This window comes from Psammomys obesus, unplaced genomic scaffold (assembly GCF_907164565.1).
Source record: "Psammomys obesus unplaced genomic scaffold, mPsaObe1.curated_primary_1811, whole genome shotgun sequence".
Classification (NCBI taxonomy): domain Eukaryota; kingdom Metazoa; phylum Chordata; class Mammalia; order Rodentia; family Muridae; genus Psammomys; species Psammomys obesus.
In genome coordinates this window covers 1,999,348-2,021,099 of record NW_026596109.1, presented here as the reverse complement: position 1 = coordinate 2,021,099, position 21,752 = coordinate 1,999,348, and the positions used below count along the sequence as shown (strand labels likewise).

Genomic DNA, 21,752 nt, shown 5'->3' with positions numbered 1-21,752 from the left:
TCCTTCTCTTTGGGCAAATGAAGACTTAATTCATTGTCTGCACATACCAGGTATCTATCAGCTCAGCCCAATAAAACCTGCCTGTCAGTACCACGCACATCTCTCCTGGTTCAGTTGAAGCTCATTTTCCTGCAACTTTCAAAGCGGGTATGACAAGAGATTGCATACAATCACTCCTACAACTTTCTTCCTACTACAGACCTATTCGTGTGTGTGTGTGTGTGTGTGTGTGTGTTCCCCCACTTTTGGCAGTGTTAAGACTAAAATCAGAGCCCTCCACATACATGCGGGGCAAGCTCCCAACCACTCCCTTTTTGTTGTTGTTGATTTTGTTTTTTTGAGATAGGGTTTCTCTGTGTAGCCCTGGCTGTCCTAGACTCACTCTGTAGACCAGGCTGGCCTTGAACTCACAGAGATCTGCCTGCCTCTGCCTCCTAAGTGCTGGGATTACAGATGTGTGCCACCACGCCTGGCTTCTAGAAAAATCTTTTAAATTTACTAACCTGGGAAAATTTTAAGAAGCTGAACTTAGACACAAAGAATTTTAAATTACATAATGCATATATTTAAATTCACACAAAAATAATTTACTATGATTTTCACTAGAACTGCTCTGTGATAATAAAAAGAGATTTATTTATTAACATTTTTGTCCATCAGATGCTGGGCACTATATAACTTAATGACCTTTAAGAACAGTACAAGCTACAATCTAAACATTTGTGTCCCAAGCTTATATGCTGAAACTTAATCGATAAGGCAACAGTGTTAGTCGGGGGAATCTTCTAGGGGAGATTTGCTCACAAAGGCTCAGTTCTGCTCATGGAGGCAGAGCTCTCCTGGGATTCCTGCTCTTATAAAACAGGCAAAAGGAAGCTGTTTTGTCTTGTAGAGAACTAGTAAGAGACAGGAATCAGCCCCTCACCAGACGCCAAACCTGCTGGCACCTGGCTTCATCCCTCAGGATTGAAAAAGTAAATCTCTGTAGTTTATAAGCCACCCAACTTAAGTATTTATTTTAATAACAGTATCAAAGAAGCACAACAGTTTCTTATCAGATTAATCACTTCAATGTACACTAACTTCTAAATTGCTTAATATCACCTTAGCAAATAAACATTCAGCAGCCTCCTCAATATTGCACACACCACTGACACAGCAAATTCTCATTTGATTCACCCTGCTCTAAAAACACAAAATAAAATCAACCAACCAACCAGGCAACCAACCAACCATCCATCCAAACAAACAAACAAACAAACAAACAAACAACAAAAACCTTGGAACTATCAGAACACTGAGCTGACAGGTCCTCATTGCTCTTGAGACTCTCCACAGCTCTGTCTCCTGTGATGAGCTCCACATTGCCTTATCTTTCTTTGCAGAAAAAAAGGTTCTGACTTCCAAATACTTTACTGCATTAAATTATTTCTGTTGGACCTAAATCTATTTGCTCTCTGCTCCTTTAAGATAGGAGGCCGAGAACTGGCAATAAAGGCCCCTCCATCACTGAAGCAGTAATGGTACTGTTAATAACAGAACTTGTAACTGCAGCCAATGCCATGCACTAAGCAAAGAGAGCCAAGTGATTTTGTTTGCTGCTATAATAAAATACAAATACAAATAGATATATAACAAACAAAATAAAATATCAAAGGCTGGGTAGCTTAGAAAAAAAGGACATTTTTCAGCTCATCACTTTTTATTTGAAAATTTTTTCATACAATATATTTTGATTGTGTTTTCCCTTTCTTCAGTTACTCCCAGATCCTCTCTAACCCACCCAAATTTGTGTTCTTTTCCTCTCTCTTAAAAAATGAACATAAGCAAAAACTAAGAAATACCAGCCTTTAACAGAAAAATCAAAATAGATAAACAAAAGACCAATAAGACAAAAAAATACTGAAACAAAGCAAAATTCAACAAGAAACCTAGAAAAGTACATTGAGCTCATTTTGTATTGGCCAACTACCCCTGGGCATGTGGTCTGCCCTGAAGCACAACTGAAATACTCAATGATACTCTATTAGAGAAAACGATTTTTCCTGTCAGTGGGGGTCAACTGCAGACAGCCTCTTAGTTAGGGGTGAGAACACATGTGCCTTTCCTCTTCTCAGTACTGGGACCTCTGGCTTGAACCTGTGCATGATGCCAGCCACTCTGAGCTCACATGTACATCAACCTTGTTGACATCGCTTCCTTGGAGTCACCTCACCCATTGCCCGGCTCTTACAATCTTCCTGATTCTCCTTCCGAATGGATGGCAGAGTCTTGAGGGGAGAGTTTTGATGAACACATCCCATTTATAGCAGAGTGCTCCAAAGTCTTAATTCTCTGTATACTGCCCAGTGTGGGGGTCTTTATGTTAGTTCCCATCTACTGCAAGAGGCAGCTTCTCTGAAGAGGGCTAGCTCATGCTTTGAAAACACTGAACATCCAAACCGCATTGTGCAAGCTGTGTGCAGCTGGTGACATCACTGTGGCAGTTTGTAAGAGAGGGAGAGGCAACACGGAAAGACAGGAAGCCAGAGGGTGATTCTGGGATGAGGCTCATTTGTTTTCTTTGTCCGTTTTAATCTCTGCGGTGCTGAGGATGGGACCGAGAGTCTCAGGCATTACCATGAGGCAAGCTCTCTACAAAGCTACAACTCCATCCCAGGTGCATCTTTTTTTTGGTTTAATTTTTTTAATTATATTTTAAGTGTGAGTGTGTTCACATGAATACTGGTACCCAAGGAGGCCAGAGGCATCAGATCTTTCTGGTGCTGAAATCACAGCAGATTGTGAATGGCGAGATGTGAGAATTAAGAACCAAATTCAGGTCCCCTGGAAGGGCAGTTCTGCCTGAGTCCTTTCTCTAGCTGGAAGCTTATAGTGTTATGAGAACCCAGTTCCAAGAAAACTAACTCTCAATCCATGAAAAGTGCCTTAGTATTTTAAGGGCAATCCCCACTGACTGACCAACTTTTAAGTGCCTCTCTCAAAGTTCCCACTCTTTATATGACCACACTGAAAACCAAACCTTCCAACATATGAATCCTGTGGGACACACGAACAATTTCAAAATCACAGAGGTACACACAAATCTGAATCTCACACAACCTTGTATGTAGTCTTAAACATGAACCTGTGACCTTTGCGGATTTCTCTCAATGGACAGCATATCCTTTTCAGTGACTTATCTTATTTCAAATCTGCTCAAGTTATCATAAGCAAACTCTCATCTGAAGCGCCTTAACAACTGGAAGACCAAAGACACCCCAATGAGAATGAAAGCATTGCAGGAAGGATGTTCAGCTGCCCAACCTGCTAACAAAACTACCCTCGAGTACCAGTGTTCTCAGCAAGGAGAGGTCTCACTGATGGTAAATAGCAAGAAAGGGAAAAAAATAATAATTATTTTCATCATAAAAAGGCAGTGGGCATTCTTTGAGCTTTTACCCTACACTTCTGATTGATCACTTTACATGTTTGTTTTCCAGTGTTGAGGATGAAACCCAGGGCCTTGATTATTCTAGACAAGTGCTCTACCACTGAACTGCATATTGATTATTCAAAATTTGAAAAAAATTGGTTTACTTATGTGCATGTCTGCATGCGTGTGTACCGTGTGCACACCAGGTGCCTATGAAGTCAGGAAAGGGGCACTGGATCCTCTGGAACGAAAGTTACAGGTGTCGTGAGCTACCACATAGGCGCTGGAATTGAACCTGGGTCCTCTGCAAGAGCAGACAATGCTTTTAACTACCGAGTCATCTTCACAGCCCATTATTTAAAAAAATTGAAACAAAACCATGAAAGAGATGTGGTGTCCATTTAAAAAATGGAAATGGAATGATAGGAGTAAAAGACACTTAACAATACTTAACAAACATGGTTATGGCCTACAAATTACTCAAACTTCGTATCATTCCCGTTAAATAACAGAGACTTAGACAAGTCCAGCTCTTGCTCATTTAGAAAACTGGCTAAAAGATGTAGAGACTCCTGTCTCTTATTGACAAGCACTGTTGGAGCTCAGTCAGCCGGTTGGTGAGGTAGGCCGAGTGTGGCATCCCACACACCACATCTCACCAGCACTTTTCCCCCCTTAATGACAACGTCTCGTGCAGACCAGGCTGGCCTCCAACTCTCTAATGTTCACAAGTATGACCTCGCACTTTTGACCTCCCAAGCCCTGCCAGTTGCTGGGATTACAGGTGCATACTACCATGCCTGGTGCTGGGGTGAAGCCAGGATCTAGCAACGCATCCTAGCAAGTGCTCTACCACTTCAATATACCCACAGCCCGCGCCGGCACTCCTACACTTTTCTGGGTTCTCTAATTGTTGGTTCTTTCAAGAAGACAATAATGAATCCATAAATACCAAACCACGGTGCCATTAGTGAGAGGGCTCCATTATATCTTTACAGCTATAAGCATGCAGATACTTCTACAAGCTGAAATACAGACAATAGTAAACTCAACTATAATTCCATGTTATAAATCATGAAAAAAAAACAAGAAAAATCCTAGAGTCAGCCCACAGTTTTCTTAAAGTGACAGAGAAGGAAAGGGTAGTCTTAGAACATAGTGACTTCGTTAGACAAAGCAAATATAAGATACCAATGCCAACAATAGTCTCGAAAGAGGAGATTGTACACTTACAAAACCAGGCTTATTTGCCTTACCTAATAAAAACCAGTTTGACCCTGGTTGGAGCAGTCTTAATAATGGCAGATGCATTTTGATGACTTCTTCCATAAAGGATCTGATTGTTTATCTGTTTGGGAAAAAAATATACTTGTAAAAATACAACTGTATTTTACACAATGAATAACCATACATACATAAAGGTATACATGTATACACTTGGAATTAAGCAATAAGCCTTCACTTTTACGGGTGTGCATAGACTTCACTAAAGGTATAAGTCCCAATATTCTTTGTACTAGAGATTCACAAAGTAATTCTAAACAACTATGAAATGTCTCCTAAATTCAGCTGTGGCAACAGTTAATAAAGGACTAAATGCCTTAACCTGTTGCTAAACTTTATAAGAACAGTAGCTGAGCTCAATACAAAGTTTTATGCTAAGTATTTAATTTTCTATGGCTTTTCCAGCTTCCTAGAGGATGTAGAAAAAGAGACCAAACTATAGTACATACAGAACTCTGGACGGCCCATCAAACACAGTGCTGCAAAGCGGATCATGGTTATTACACAGAATCAATTTTGTTACCCAGGAGATAAATAGTACATACCAGTTTTAAGTTGACTTTAGACCAACTAATTATATAGGATACCTTAGAGTAGACAACCAATGAGTCATCTGCTCATGTCCAAAATGTTCTGGAACTATAATCTGACTCAAGTCACCTAAACTGATAAAACAGTAGATCTAAAGTCTTTCATTTCAGATCTTCTCACTGATATAACAATAACTACAACTATTCTCTTATACCAGCCATACACTTTTGTTTGATAAGCAACTAATGACCTGTACTCTTATGTTATCCCTATGTAGCTGTGGCCATGATAACTTCTGCCATCTTAGGGATGGTACAGTATACTCAACGATACTCAGCAGGATGAGTCTTTTGAATTTGGTGCTTTGTCCATTTGCTCTCGATGTCTCTGTAACGCTGAATCTGAAGATGTAATTGACATTTCTTTGAAAACACTGTCTGATCACAGCGATTATAATGAGAAAGTAACGGGAAAGAAACACTTGAAAGGACAGGATGGAATCAGAACACTCTTAACTGTCTTAAAAGAAGCCAGTCCTTCCACACAGCTAGGAGGAGCAGCAAAGGCTTTCCGGCTACTGTGGTGCTCTGTCTCTTATTCTGACAGGGTTTGTTCTTAATTCTTCGCCAAGATCCTTAGTCTCAGAGAAATGCACTCCCACACTCCCAGTTATCTGCGACTTGCGTTCCTAGCCTCTGAAGGAATGTAAGCAGCTGCTCCAAAGTTGTCCTGAGAACTATAAGAAGAAAAGCTGTCACAGTTCATGGGTGGTGCTCTTGAAACCTGAAGGAATTCTCCCTTCATATATTCAGACGCTCACCTTTTCTGCTGTTAAACTTTAATGTACACACATTTAATAACATGCTTGTACCTCAGATTTCCAATATTAACATACTAATACAAATGTACTAATACTTTCATGGTTTTATTTTTCATATACACAGAGAGATGCACACACAGAGAGACATGAGCAGACAGAAAGACACCGCTTCCTTCCTTTCCCCTTCTGCTTTCCTGCTTTTCCTTCTTGGTGCTGGAGATTAAACTCAGGCCCCCTCAAGCACTAAATACTGACTGCTGAGCACACAGCTGGACACCAAACTAAAAGACAACTTCTTCAACTGAGTCATCAGGCAAAGGTTCCAAGAGTAATGTGAAAAGCTCTGACAGAACGGTGCCACGGCTGCTGCCGCTGCTGCTTTCTGCAGCACCAGCAACTGTGGCCTTGACTGTGGGGGCAGCTGCTCACATGAAACACAGCAAGCAACTCAAGACATGGGAGAACCTGACTTTGCTAGATTAAATCTAAAAGGAAAACTGAGAGCTCTACACAAAAGAAGGAAAACAAAAACAACCCAAAAGGCCATGGCAAAGCCTTTTTTCTGGCTTTAAAAATGATGTAACCCCAGGACCAATGGCTTAGTGAGTACTTGCAGCCAAACCTGAAGTTGTGAGTTTGATACCTGGGATCCATGTGGTGAAAAGTGAGAATAGCTTCCCATAAGCTGTTCTCTCACTTCTATACACATATGTAGACACATACTCACGTTCACTCATGTACAATCTGTGTCGAAATTAGAGCACTAATCAATGGGATTGTATCATTACAAGACCTGACTGGGTGTGGTAGTTTATTCCTATAATCCCAGCACTGGCAAGATGGATGCAGGAGGACTGTGAGTTTGAGGTCAGCCTGGGCTATGGCAGGAGGCTTGTGGGAGGATAATAGGAGACAAGAAGAAAGTCTCTCTACTATGTGAGGATACAGCAGTGAGGAGGCAGTCTGCTGACCAGGAAGGAGGCTTCACATGAGTCTAGTGCTACTATTTCAGGCTTCCCAGCTTACAGAACTGTGAGGTGTATGTGAGACAGAGGGGGGGGGGAGAGAGGGAGAGAAAGAGAGAGACCTTAGCTACCTCAGAATTTGTTATAGTCACCGAAAGTGACAAAGTCAATAGTTTGAACTAATTTCTGTTCTTTGAAACTGAATTATCTCCACTGATACAGTTTCTTGTCATTCTAAATATCTACATTAACCTTAACCCTCTTTTGCAGTCTCAGAGTCTGAGGCTCTCAGATGTTCAGAACTTTGCCTTGGCACACACAAAGAAGAAAAAGAAAGATTTCTCTCCACAGAAGATTTCTATTAATAACAGTGATGATGATGATAATAATTATAAAAAAATTAATACTACTTAAAGATTATTATTATTATTATTATTTTGATGCTGGGGATTGAACCTAAGGTGTTTTAGCATTAAACCATATCCCCAGTGCAATTTCTCTCTATGCTTACCTCCTTATCTGCCTTTCTCTATCTATCTATCTATCTATCTATCTATCTATCTATCTATCTATCTATCTATCTATCTATCTATCTATCTATCATCTAATCATTTATTTAGAGACAAGGCCTCACTAACCTGGCTTTGCCAGTGTGATGCTTCTGCCTCAACCTCCTGAGCACTGTGATCAAAGATGTACAAAGTGCCATCTTTGTGCCTGACCAGCCATTCTGGTTTTCTGAGTTGCTTTTGGGTTCCTCTTTTTATCACTGGCAAGGGGCAGAGGGACTTCTGTTACTCTCCAGACACTAATTTCTACCTCAGCTCTTGACCCCTGGTCCCAGAAAAGCAACCTATATTTGTGTGAGTTAATTTTCTCTCAGACTCTGAAATTTAAATCCCATTCAGGAACAAATTATAGCAATTCCAGATTCCAAGGCCCCAGACCACAACCATGCCTGCGTTTTTCAAGCTAGTGAGTCACACTGCAGGTTTCCATGCCACCTCATTTTCCTCTCAGGGTTTGTCTTCTGCCTGTGTAGTGAGAAAGAACAAACCCCCAGTACGAGGGCAGTCCTGGCCACTGCAGCATAATTAGTTGCAGTATTTGTAGTTTGCAGCCCAAGTAGAACTGGGGTTAATCCAGAGCAGATTCAACAACAGTAAATGGATGTAAACCCTTTTCTACCACTGCACAACTTTCACTTTAAATGTCTTTAATGAGATTTGTTTTAATAAAACTAATTATTCAAAAATACTAAAAGGGTAAGTTTTAAACTACTCCTAATTTTCCATGGTTCGTCTGAACAGGAATATAAATTTATGCTGAAAAGCAGCTCAATTAAGTCTTTCAAATGACGTATCAAACTGAAAGCAAAAGTTAATTAACTTAAGCTACAGTTGAAAATATTAATTATACAAAATTAAAATTTAGCCCAAGTAACAGATATGCCCAAGGTTTGAACATCATGTCATAATTTATTACACTCAACAATCTTCCACCCATGCTTTATTTTTTTTTAAAGCAAACTGACATATTATACAAACTGTAAACTATTATTAGGGAGCTGAACTGAAACATTACATGAGTGGCTGATAATGAAATTGTCATTATCAGAAATTGGGGTCCTTCCCCCATCTTTACCTGAAAGTGCCTTCTGAATGTCGTATTTTAAGGCACTAGAATCTAAATTTAACTTTTAAAACAACCTTTATAGAATATAAATTGCATGGAGAAAATCAATACATTATATTTATAACCATCAATCCTTTTACATTTTTTGGTACTGAAGAGCAAACCCAATACCTGGCATATGCTAGGCAAGTGCTCAACTACCAAAGATCATTCCAAATCTTTTAAACTTTATTTTGAGATAGTAAATTGCCTCAGACTATAGGCACACACCACTATACCCAGATGCCAGTTAACTCTTGATCAAATAAATAATCCCAGTACAGGAATAATTCTTAATCTTATTCTTAGCCAGATGAGCAAATAGGATTCATGTGCCTGCTGACCTGAAATTTCTTTACCAAGAATGTCAAGCCAAGTGTGGTAGCACAGGCAGGTGATCTTTGTGAGTTCGAGGCCAGCTTGGTATACACAGCAAGCTACAGGTTTCTCAGAGCTACATAGTGACACCCTGTCTCAAAACAACCAAAACCAAGAAGGCAAACTGAGAGAATCTCAGGATGAGCTGCCCTGTAGTATTAATGCTATGCCTAGGGCTTCCTTCTCTCTCACAATAGCTGACCTAATTAGAAATCTACCCTGTCAGTTACTGCATTCTTCTCTTGTATTCAACATGCTTTGTATGCAGTTTTACAGATACAGTAAAAAACTCAATCACCAATACTCTCCTAACTCACTCCCTTAAGAGTTCCAGTTTCTCTCTTTTTAAAAGTGTTCATATTGTTATGGTGTACATGGTGTGTGTGTGTGTGTGTGTGTGTGTGTGTGTGTGTGTGTGTGTGTGATCACCCGTGCAGGTACATATATGTCCCATATGTGCAGATCAGAGCACTACTTGCAGGAGTAGATTCTCTCCTTCCACCTTGGATTCTGAGGTCTTAAGTCATGCATGGCGAGCATTTTCACCCACTGAGCCATCTCACTGGCCCCAGTTTCTCATTTCAACAGTCACCTTATAAAAAAACTGTCCTGCAGGGGTTCTAGGTTATGGGGAACAGAGGCTGTTTCTGACATGAACTCGGTGTCTGGCTCTTTGACCACCCCGCCTAGGCGGGGAGCAGCCTTGCCACAGAGGAGGACAATGAAGCCAGTCCTGATGAGACCTGATAGGCTGGCGTCAGATGGAAGGGGAGGAGGACCTCCCCTATCAGTGGACTTAGAGAGGGCATAGGAGATGAGGGAGGGAGGGTGGGATTGGGAGTGAATGAGGGAGGGGGCTACAGCTGGGATACAAAGTGAATAAACTGTAATTTAATATAATTAATATAAAAAATAAAATTTTAATTAATTAAAAAAAAACTGTCCTGCAGAGTCACAATGCTATCCTTTGCAACTAAGAACAGTTAGCACATACCTCATTTAGTCTAGCACTGACTGACTCTCAGCACAGGTCATGAGACAGGAGGTCCTGTCTTGATGTAACGAGTACACGGAGACTCATAAGCTCAGTGTCTTTATAAAAGAGTTTAAGGTATGCAGTGATGCCACCAAAATGCAGGCTCAAGTCTCCAGATCCCAAAGCCTTGAGTGGGTCTGGAGCTGCCGGAACATGTAACAAGAATACTCGGTAGGTGTCAGGGAACATCCTAGGCTTCTCCTAACCCTTAACGTAATCAATCGCACATATACGATCCCCAACCAACTCCCACCCCAGGTAAAAAACGTTGCCACCTCCCACTTCTCACCCCATTCAATGCATGGCAAAGGTAGAAGATATTTCAAGTGCTGACCACTTAGCTACCCCTTTCTCATGCTCCTGTAAGCAACTTCAGTCACCAAAAGTAAAACAAGAAGTCCAAGAAAGTAAAAGGGAGAAGGGTTGGGAAGAGAAATGGGCGGGAGGAGACAAAGAGGGTAATAAGGGTGACTATGATAAAAAATCCCTTTCATATATGTATGAAAATGTCATAGTGAAGCCATTATTGTATAATTTAGGACATGCTAATAAGTCTTTAAGAAACCCACTCATTAGGGAATAGCACTATTTTCATACTTCCTTATGTTAATGTCCGCAACATACGTACCCAGCATCGATAAGGTCAGCTAAAGTCTGGTAATATCCACATTTGCCAGCTTGGGAGGAAGGAATAGTGTCCCTTATATACAGAGGACCCTAATGTAGTTTTGCTTTCTAAGGTTTCAGATCAAGCAGTGTCTGAAGGTATTTGATGAAAGTCTAGACATAATTCCTACTTTAAGAAAATTGTTTTTGGGAGCTAGAGGTGGCGGCACATCCCTTTAGTTTTAGCACTCGGAAGTTAGAGGCAGAAGGATCTCTGAGTTCGAGGCCAGCCTGGTCTACAGGGCAAGTTCCAGGACAGCCAATGCTACGCAAAGAAACGTATCTTGAAAAACAAAATACAATGGCAGCAAGAAAAAAGGATTTTGAAATCCGCATACAATGTCTGTCATTCTCACATAGGCTGTGTCTTTGTTAGCCCCATTAGTCCTTCCCAGGGACACAAGCTGGCAGCACCCTCCCAACTAGTCCCCTTTCCATTTCCTGTCCCACAGTTCACAAGTTGGGTTCTGCACCATTCTTACCCCACCCCACTCCAGATGTGGACCAGCCTTTTGTCCAGGGGTGCACACACTGCACACACCTGCTGCCAGCTACTGCCTATCAGATCAAATATTCCCAGGCAGATACGCTTCATTTAATAATGGCTGCAAGCCGTTATGCTGGTGGTTCAGATATCCAAAAGAGAGTCACAAAACATCCCCTTTAGGGGAAACCACAATAATACACTTGCACAAAAAACTCATTTGTGTAACTTTTATTAGAGTGCTTTTGCCTAATTGCTATACTTTATGAATTACTGTTAACATTTCACTCTGCTTATTTATAAACCCAACCCCATGAGTACACATGTAGAGGGGGAAATGTAGTATAAGCTGGGTATGAACTGGGATATGTGCCTGTAATCCCAAATCATGAGACTAATGCAGGGACACTGACCTAAGCTTGAAGCCAACTCCAGCTACTGAATGAGTTCTAGGTTAGCTTGGACTAGAGCTTGAGAATTTGTCTAAACACAAAACAAAGCCAGGTGAGGTGGTGCACGCCTGTGATCCCAGCACTCCAGGAGGCAGATGCAGGCGGATCTCTGTGAGTTCGAGGCCAGTCTGGTCTACAAAGAATGTCCAGCACAGCCAAAGCTACACAGAGAAACCCTGTCTCAAAAAAGCCAATGAATGAATGAATAAACAACATTAATAATAAAAATAAATAAAGTAATAAAAACGAAACAATAATGATGATGGTGAAAGGCCAGTACTACCCATGGTATCAGGCATCTATGAAGAGTCTTGCAATGTATCCCCTGGGGTGGTGGTTGCACTTCATGATTAACAAATTATAAATTCCCATTATGTAAATGAGGCAAACTACACAAATGAATTGTGTGCCTGGCCAACAGAACAGCCTTCCAAATAACCTCAATGCTAATTTCCCTGGCTGCACCTCAGTAAAATCACTAAGATAGCAAAGGAGGACCATGCTGAGCAAAGGAGGGATGGAAAAGCAGACCACCATCACCACCAGTTGTGTTATACACCAAGAGGAACTGCACAAACCAGATTGAAGAGAGCCATAGGTTCCAAATGGCACATTTCTTCCCCAGCACCTGATCCTTGCCCTCAATGACCTCAGTTTCTTCCATTCTTCATACTTAATTTCATTGCTAACTTGACTGGCTCTAGAATCATCCAGGAGACACATCTGAGAGGCTGTTCCCAGACAGCTGTAATAAGAAAGGAGGGATATATTCTGCATGTGTCTGAAACCATTTCATGGCTAGGGTCCTGGAACAGGGGGGGGGGGAGGGAAAATATGAAGAAAGAATCCAAGCACTGGCAGTCACCTCTCTGCTTCCTGATCGTGTTAACACATGACCACCAACCTCACATTCCTGCCTTACGTCCTGCCATGATGAATTATATTCATTTAAACCATAAACCAAAATAATTCTTCCTTCCTTGAGTTGCTTTTGTTAGTTACTTTGTTTGTCATAGCCACAAGAAAAATAACCAATACACCTCCATTTTTACTTTGTTTTCTCTCTAAGGTCTTAAGATAATTTAGCTCAATGCAGAGAGCACAGAGCTATTATGAGAGCGATAATGAGGACCACAGCCATAAGAAGTAAATAATTGCTATTCCTTCTGGAGAAAAGTAAGAGTAGAGACCTCAGCCAAAATATTTCAGTGACATACAGACAATGAGGTGCAAGGAAATAATTCAAAATTCCTCCCATAACAGGCTGTAGTCAGAGACAAAAATGGCAAAAATAGAACTAAAACTTCCCAGCTGAAAGCACAGACAGAAAGAATCAGGGCACTCAACGCAAACTAGGTTTTACACAATAGTTTCCAGTCCTGAAAATAAACCCCAGGTCTACAGTAGAAATGAGGGCAAGTTCTTCAAGGTCACATGCTGTGTGGACAAGTTCAAGTGAGGACTGCCCTCCTTTGGTTCGTAATAGATTGCATGATTTTATCAGTTACATTTGTCTCTTGGTCACCTTAGAGTGGTATTATATTTTAAGAAGATGGATAATAATATGAAATTGCAGTGTGAGAAACTGAGGCAGGATAGAAAAGAAGAGGTTCAGGACCACAGGAAGAGAAAGGAACCTTTCACCTGAGCCTGGTTTGAGTCTTTTCCTAGCTGAGAGTCCAGAATTTTTACACAACTAACAAATTTGGTGTAAAGAGTGCCTATACGGATAGACCAGGCATGATAATCCCAGCACTAGGAGGGCAAAGGCAGGTAGGTTTCTGGGAGTTTGAAGGCTATCCTGATCTACATAGAGAACTCCATTCCAGCCAAAGCTACATGTATGTAAAGACAATATTTCCATTTTATAAAGAGGTATTTAAAATAATAATGTTGCAATAGCAACCCACCATGCTTAAGGCCTAAGTACTTGGGACATTTGAGTTTAACTTTAATTTTCTCCCAGCTATAAACCTATATATTTCTAAAATTCATACAAATAAGATTATAAACTTTGTTTACAGTCAAAATTTGTCTTAATTTTCTTATGACCTATTAACTATTCTTTTAACTTATCAAAAGAAGAGTGAATAAAGGTGGGCAAGGCATTTCTCAGAAACCTTTAAACAAAGAAAATAACATCAGAAGCTAATGAAATAACATATCTGCTTAATACTATTAAGAATCACATTATAAAATTCAAACCCATGCCCTTGGTGTGAGCTGACTCTTTTCTAAGTGGCATTCTCTCTCCCTTTCGGCCTGTGTTTAAATGTACATTAAACGTTTATTTACAAAGTATGTCCGTGTATATAATCTGTGTGAATATAACGTGTGTGCATGGAAGACTGAAGTTAACTTCAGGCGTCTTTGATTGCTCTCTCCAGTATTCATTGAGGCAGGGTTTTTCTATTGAACAATACAGGGAGGCTAGTCAACCTGCTCTAGGGATCCTCTGCCAACTGGATGCTGGAATTACAGGAAGGTCACCAAGCCCAACCAGCAATTACATGGATATTAGGGATTCTAACTCTAGTCCTCAAGCTTGTATGGCAAGCCTTTTACCCATGAAACCATCTCTCCAGTCTCTAAATAAAACAGCTTTGCTACAAACTGACTTGTCCTGAAATGTGTTCCTGTGGTGGAATCTAGAATCTCACCTTTATCTAAGTGGTGCTCTCTGAAAGAACTCAGGAGGCTACAGGCAAGAGCTGTGTCTTCTACTCCGGTACAAACCTCTCCTGGATACATGAAACTGTTCTGGATCAACATACCCGTTAATTGCAGAACCTGTTAAATGCAGAGCCTATTCTGCATTTATGTACACCTGCTACATTACTTTTCTCATTGTTATGGAAAATACTGACATACGAAAAAATACTCTGAAAAAAAGCAGCTTAAAGGAGAAAGGGTTTATTCTGGCTGACAGGGTTTATTCTGGGGGAAGGTATGGTAGTAGGAGACACTCACACTCAGAAAGAGGCCAGGCTATAAAGCCTCAAGGCCCAACCCAGTGACTCACTTCTTTCAAAGAGGGTCTACTTTTATTTTATTTTTTTAAGACAAGGTCTCTCCATGTAGCCTTGGCTGTCCTGGAACATTCTACGTAAAACAAGCTGAACTCAAACTCAGAGATCCACCTGCCTCTGCCTCCCAAGTGCTGGGATTAAAGGTGTGCACTACCATGCCCAGATGAGACTGTACTTCTTAACCATTCTACAACCTTCCCAAATCATGCTACTAGCTGGGGACCAATTGTTTAAATAAGTGAACCAACGAGGGACACTTCACATTGAAACTACAACAAACCACCCCCCAAATTATAAGAATTTAATCCAGAACTATGTAAACCCCAAATTTAAGACTCAAAAAAGCTTGCTAATCCTGCCCATTCCTGCCCCAGTTCCCTTGCCTGGGGGCTGAAAGTGTTCTTAACTCTCTAAGGTTGCTGTGAACTGAAAGACAAGATGCATGTAAAAAGCAAGCAAGTCTGGTAGGTAGCAACACTGAGTATTTGCACAGCTCCCCCAACAGAGCCCATTTCTTTTTTTTTCTTCCTGATTTTCTTTTTTTATTAGTTACTTTTATTTTGATTAATTACAGTTTATTCACTTTGTATCCCCCCTGTACCTCCCTCCGTTCTCCCCTCCCAATCCCATTCTCCTTCTTTCCCACCCCTGTCCCTCTCCCAGTCCACTGATAACGGAGGTCCTCCTCCCTTTCCCTCTGATCCTAGTCTATCAGGTCTCATCAGGAGTGGCTGCATTGTCTTCCTCTGTGGCCTGGTAAGGCTGCTCCCCCCTCAGAGGGAGGTGATCAAAGAGCAGGCCAATCAGTTCCTGTCAGAGACAGTCCCTGTTCCCATTACTATGGAACCCACTTGGATACTGAACTGCCATAGGCTACCTCTAAGCAGGGCTTCCAGGCCAGCACCATGAGTGGTCCTTGGCTGGAGTATCGGTTTCAGAAAAGACCCCTGTGCCCAGACACACTAAACCTGTTAGAAGAAGTGGGTAAGAGCCTTGAACTCATTGGCACAGGAGACAACTTCCTGAACAGAACACCAACAGCACAGGCTCTAAGAGCAACAATCAATAAATGGGACCTCATGAAACTGAAAAGCTTCTGTAAAGCAAAAGACATTGTGGTCAGAACAAAACGACAGCCTACAGATTGGAAAAGGATCTTCACTAACTCTATATCTGACAGAGGGGCTAATATCCAGTAAATATAAAGAACTCAAGAAGTTAAACAGCAACAAATCAAGTAATCCAATTAAAAAATGGAGTACAGAGCTAAACAGAGAATTCTCAATAGAGGAATATTGAATGGCAGAGAAACACTTAAAGAAATGGTCTACGCCCTTAGTCATCAGGAAAATGCAAATCAAAACAACCCTAAGATTTCACCTTACACCCATCAGAATGGCTAAGATGAATAACTCAAGTGATAACACATGCTGGAGAGGATGTAGAGAAAGGGGAACCCTCCTCCACTGCTGGTGGAAATGCAAACTTATACAACCACTTTGGAAATCAATCTGGCGTTTTCTCAAGATCCAGCTATACCACTCCTAGGCATATATCCAAATGCTGCTCAAGTATACAACAAGGACATCTGCTCAACCATGTTTGTAGCAGCTTTATCTGTAATAGCCAGAAGCTCGAAACAACCCAGACGCCGCTTAGTTGAGGAATGGATACAGAAATTGTGGTACATCTACACAATGGAATATTACTCAGTGATAAAAAAAAAAAAAAGGAAATCATGAAATTTGCTGGTAAATGGTGAGAACCAGAGCCCATTTCTTGACCCCTTTATAACAAGTCCTTCATACTCAGGGATCCACCGTTGATCATGTCAGGAAATGGCCAGCAAATTCACAGAGCTATAGCTCACAATGCTATGGTGTCCAGGGCTCTGTGCTCTGTGCGTGAGGCTTACTCCTCACTCAAAAGCCATCACCCTACCCACTGTCAACTTTTCAGGCTACAAACAGATAATTTGATGGATCACAAAATGGGGTGACCTTACCTTGGTGTGTGTGAAGGTCGTATTTAGGTTCTGCTTTCACAGTACTTACTTGTGTCAGGTTTGGGCAATCCATTTTTAAATCGCTTTCAGATAATAAATCAAATATAGCTGTTTGTTTGTTGAGACAGGGTCTCATTTTACAATCCTGGCTGACCTGGAACTCACTTTATAGTGAGTTGGCCTTTATAAGGCCAACTTTATAAGGTTGGCCTTGTACTAATAGAGATCTGCCTACCTCTGCTTCCTGAGTGCTGGGATTAAAGACATGTGCCACCACACTTAGCCAAATACAGCTTTAATATGCAATATATTCATATAAAAATTGTCAAAGCTCTTATGCTGTGACACTTTCAAAGTCACTGCCACACTAAAAACAAAACAGAAAATCCAAACACTTGGTCAATCAATTCTGCATGACTAGATATTAAGTATTCTGTCAGAAAATAATAGAAAAAAACAGTTTTATTTCAATTTCAAAATCCTTTCTCTTTCTATGACTCAGACTACTGTTTCTATACCAGGAGGTTTTAGTACACGAAGCACTTTACGGCAAAGTTATTTCACTAAAATACTTGATAAATACACTTGGTATCAAATAGACTTGGGTGTGGTAGTCTAGCAGACATGGCTCCTGAGTGTAAATGAACATATTCTATCCTATGGGTGCACAAGATTTAGTGGTTCACTTACAAGCTTCCAGATCACATCTAAGCTTTCCAAAATATTTCAGATATACTTCGCTGGCACTGAGCAGAGGGAGCGGAGGAAAGCGCGGAAAGTGAGAGAAGACTGCATGAAGCAGGGGGAGGCACCTGGGCCCATGATGTCCCTTCTGTGGCCACAGGTTTGTGCTTTGCTGTTCCTTGTGAAGACAGTATCGTGAGACAAGGTCTGCGTTTACCCCTAGCTTTGTCTCTGTCTGTGGAAGGAATGGGAGGCACCCACACTTTTCTTTTCCACTGGGCACGTACTGGACAGGATGGTTAGGCTATCCTGTAGGTGCCTGGATCCAAGGAGACACCTCATGCCTGCACAGTGCCACAGAGCAGCCTACCTGGACCCCTCTGTTCCTCCCGACAGAGCACTCAGACGACCTGTATGGCCTGCTGGCCCTGTCTTGGCACACTTGCGCTATGGGCAGGGCTATAAATAAATCCTGCATTCAGATGACAGCGCTATGGCCCAGCCCAGCCTGCACATTTCTGGGGTCTAATTGCTCTGGGAAAGCCAGTGCTCTAGCGTACGGCTCATTCTGTGTACATGGTAATTATATGCTAATGCATTTTGAAATTAATTCAGTAACCCCCAGATTAGAATTGAAAGGAAGGGTAAAGGAGCTGAGATTTAATCGTTCTGTCTTCTGGGAGCCTAACAGAAGTTCTTTCACACATGAATTGTGCCATTGATCCACAGAATTCACTGACTATGCACAACAATGCAATTGCACACCAACAATGCTACAGTGACCATGGGCCCCAGATCAGTCACATACAGGGCTCTGGGAGAAAAGCAGGGTTTCCAACTTTAAAAAAAAATGATATGTTTTTGATAATTCCTCCACTTCTTAGCTTAACTTCAGAGTCTTAAGCAAGTGAATTAACTATAAGTTATAGGTGGCTGTGAGCAAAGGAGCACTATAACAGTCATGGCAAAGTAATGATGAGAATATGAGCAAGTAGTAGAACTATGAAAATAAGCCAGATACATACCTGTACCAAACTCAGGGTTGAGGCCATAAAAATAAGCGTATTTGGTGTGAGAGTTAGCAAATAACCAAATTTTGCTCCTTTTCTTAAAAGGCCATTTGCACAATGCAGTGTTCCCAACCATCTAACGCTTTGCAATGTCCACGGTCATGCTGGCTTTTAGCTTTCCTGGTATACATCATTCAATCGATTTCCCATTCTCAGCTAGCGAGCACATTCCAACTCCTCACGCATTAAAGAAAAATGAGTGCATTTTCCCCTGAGCAATAGAAAGAAACCAGGGAATATTTTCCCACATGAATTTATTTTCTGTCACCCTTGAACCAAAGTCAAAACTGTTAGCAGATGGACTATAAGTATAAGTGCACAGGATCTGGATGCTTGCTTAGTTGCCACACTTTGCTCTGCCATGACTTCAGAGACACTAGCATCAATATAAACAAACTACAGAGACAAAAACACACAAAAATGACAGTTCTGATGCTATCAGCTAAAGCATGCCAGAGACGGTGGCAAAACCTAGCGTACATCATCCCGTCATTAACTTCACCAAAGAAAGGGCTGCCCCGAGGTTGATGCTGTCCAGCTGATGTACTGCTAGATCTGTGAAAACAGGACCCCGTTCGTGCAGTTGCTGCTCAGGAACAGTCTCATTTAAGGGCCTGCTGCAAGCAATGCCACAGACGCTTTGAGCAGAGCAGTACTATTTAATGATAAGACCAGTGATGAAGTAATAATGAGAAGCCATAAGGGGGAAATGGTGGATCTCTCAAAATGATCAAGACACAGGGAATTTTATTCAACTGAGGGAAAGTCCATAAAATAAATATATGTATTTTGGACTTACTTTTAGATGTTTCAGGAAGATATCTGCTAAATAATTTAAAAAAGCTGAGACTGAGAAATGGCATATGACAATAAAATCTGTGTCTCAACATATTTTTATTTGCTGTCACTTTGTAGAAAGTGAAGCATCTTTGGGGAAGGTAAAAGGGAGCTGACATGACTACTTTTGAAATTACTTGGTCCCTTTGTCTGTAACCAAATTATGCAGCTGGATACAACAAAAGGACCAGGGTCAGGGGCTAGAGGAAACAAAAGCAGGAGTATAAGGTAAATGCTACTGTTGTTTCTGTCAGGTGCCTGGCATACACCTGAAGTTTCTGTGCATGAAGGAGGAAATAGGATCAATTACCAGGTAACTCTTTGATATGTCATGTGTGATGACATCATAAAACACTCAGATTTGGTCTCTATCCTTAGTTTTGAAACAAAGGCAATCCTTCTGTAATTTTCTAGTTGATCAGTGTGCTTGCTAGGTTCATCTTTTGTTCTAACATCTGATCTCTGACTGCGAATCCTAATTTTTTATTCAAATGAGGGATGGAATCAAGGGTCTTGAGCATGCGCATAAGTGCTCCACCACTGAGCCATACCTGTGCTCTACTAAAGTTACTCTTTTTATTTTATGTGTACAAATGTCTTGCCTACATGTCTGTCTGTATACCACATATGTGCCTATTGGGGCCAGACGAGGATGTCAGAGTTACAGACAGTTATGAGCCACTACATATGTTCTGGGAAGTCAAAATGGAAGAGCAACCAGTGTTTAGAACTACCGAGCCTCTCTGCAGCCCCGGATGTGGCAAAACAAAGCCATGAATAAAAGTTAAATTAAAACCCCATTCCCCATGATTTGGGAAGAACAAAGGGCTAGAGACTGAGTGTACGACCATTACAAAAATTCCATGAACTGGTGAGCTCAACATTCATAGTACCTGAGAGCTTAGGGTAGAAGGACCGCTTGAGTCTCAGGAATCTGAGCCAAACCTGGTTCTATCTCAAATACAGTTACACAAAACCCATCCCTGAACCACAGGATTGGGAGTTTCTGAGTCGTTGACCATGTGAGAGTACCTGGAAGGAAGCACAACTACAGCCAGGATGGAAGCTCTACCTGAATGTCCTATTGGCATCCTGTCTCTTCCATTGTGCTGTGCATGTGTGTCTTCTGCAGTGTTCTCTAGAATGCATAGGTGGGTGGACGCTGGGTGAACTGTTTCCCCATATTCTGGGAGATGTTTTAAGAAACAACCTGAGAAACGGCAGTATCAGAAACTTAAATGCTGGGCAGTCCTAGGTACAGGTCACAGCCTGGGGCCCGTGAGTGACACTTGAAGTGAAGGGTCAGGAAGATGTGACTTAGAGCAGTGGGGCTGATGCTATCTCTATGTAGATCGCTGGCAGGTTGGAATGGATTTAGGATGCCATCCATGCAAGAATTGCAGGTTGTTCGGGGAAACCCTCTCATTTATCTACGGTGAGTTGGTGTTGCACCGAGTATATGGAAGATGAAACACTGATGGTCTGTTACACGCACTATGCTAAACACCCTCAGATGTCAAAAGCATTGCAGCAAAAAATTAAAGTAGGTTTTCTAAGGCCCACATATGTCTGAAATCTGGCCGGGAAGACATTCCTCACTTTATGCTGTGGCCACAGTTCATTTGTTACCAGTGTCTAATGAATGTCAGACTAAGGAATAAAGCATGGTGCTCCTGTGAGGCCTGATCCTACAGGCTGGTCCACCTTGAGTCTGAATAACACAGAAAGGCTACAACTTGAATCAACATGTTCTCAAATACTATACTGATTCCACCTACCGTGCAGGAGGCAATCTGGGTCTAGGCATACCCAATACATAGAGTGAGGAGATACATATGATTTCCCTATAGACTGGAACATCATACACCAGCGATCTCCTGAGTCCAACCAAATGGTACAATGGTTGTCTTATTTAATACTATGACAAAATTTAAACCCTATTATGAAGAAGCAAAATACTGGCCTAGATGAGACTTTCAATAGGGAATGAGGGGCTGTGCTCTTGTGAATCCATTAATCCATACATGGGACTGACAAACAAAAGCCTTTCTCAAAAGCTGGGCTTTTGAGAATCTCTACAGTCCAGTTTGGCTAGATCTTTCAAGCATTCCCCATTTTTCACTTGCTGAGGTCCTGAGCCACCTCTAGACACTGGCAACAAGGTCACCACCAGGACCTGGAACCATGAGTCAATATAAATTTCTTGGTGGGAGGTGGTGGCAAAAAAGAAGGAGGAGGAGGAAAAAGAAAAAGAAGAAAGTCTTTTTTTCTCCGTAACTTAGCCTATGGCGATATGTCTATAGCAATAACAAACAGTTAAGACGCAGAGCAAGGGAACAGGTATGTAAGCACAGTCGTAGAGCATTTGCCTAGCAACACACACACACACACACACACACACACACACACACACACACACACA

The 21,752-nt window shown here is 41.4% G+C and overlaps 1 protein-coding gene across 2 annotated transcripts in view; it reads right to left on the bottom strand.

Moving 5' to 3' along the window:
• Window positions 1–21,752, bottom strand: part of Patj (PATJ crumbs cell polarity complex component) — a 307,127-nt gene that overhangs the window by 112,698 nt on the left and 172,677 nt on the right. For both annotated transcript variants that reach the window (XM_055628777.1, XM_055628778.1), the window contains exon 29: window positions 4,672–4,763. In XM_055628777.1, the coding sequence (XP_055484752.1) occupies window positions 4,672–4,763 (92 nt within the window). The remainder of the gene's footprint in view (window positions 1–4,671; window positions 4,764–21,752) is intronic.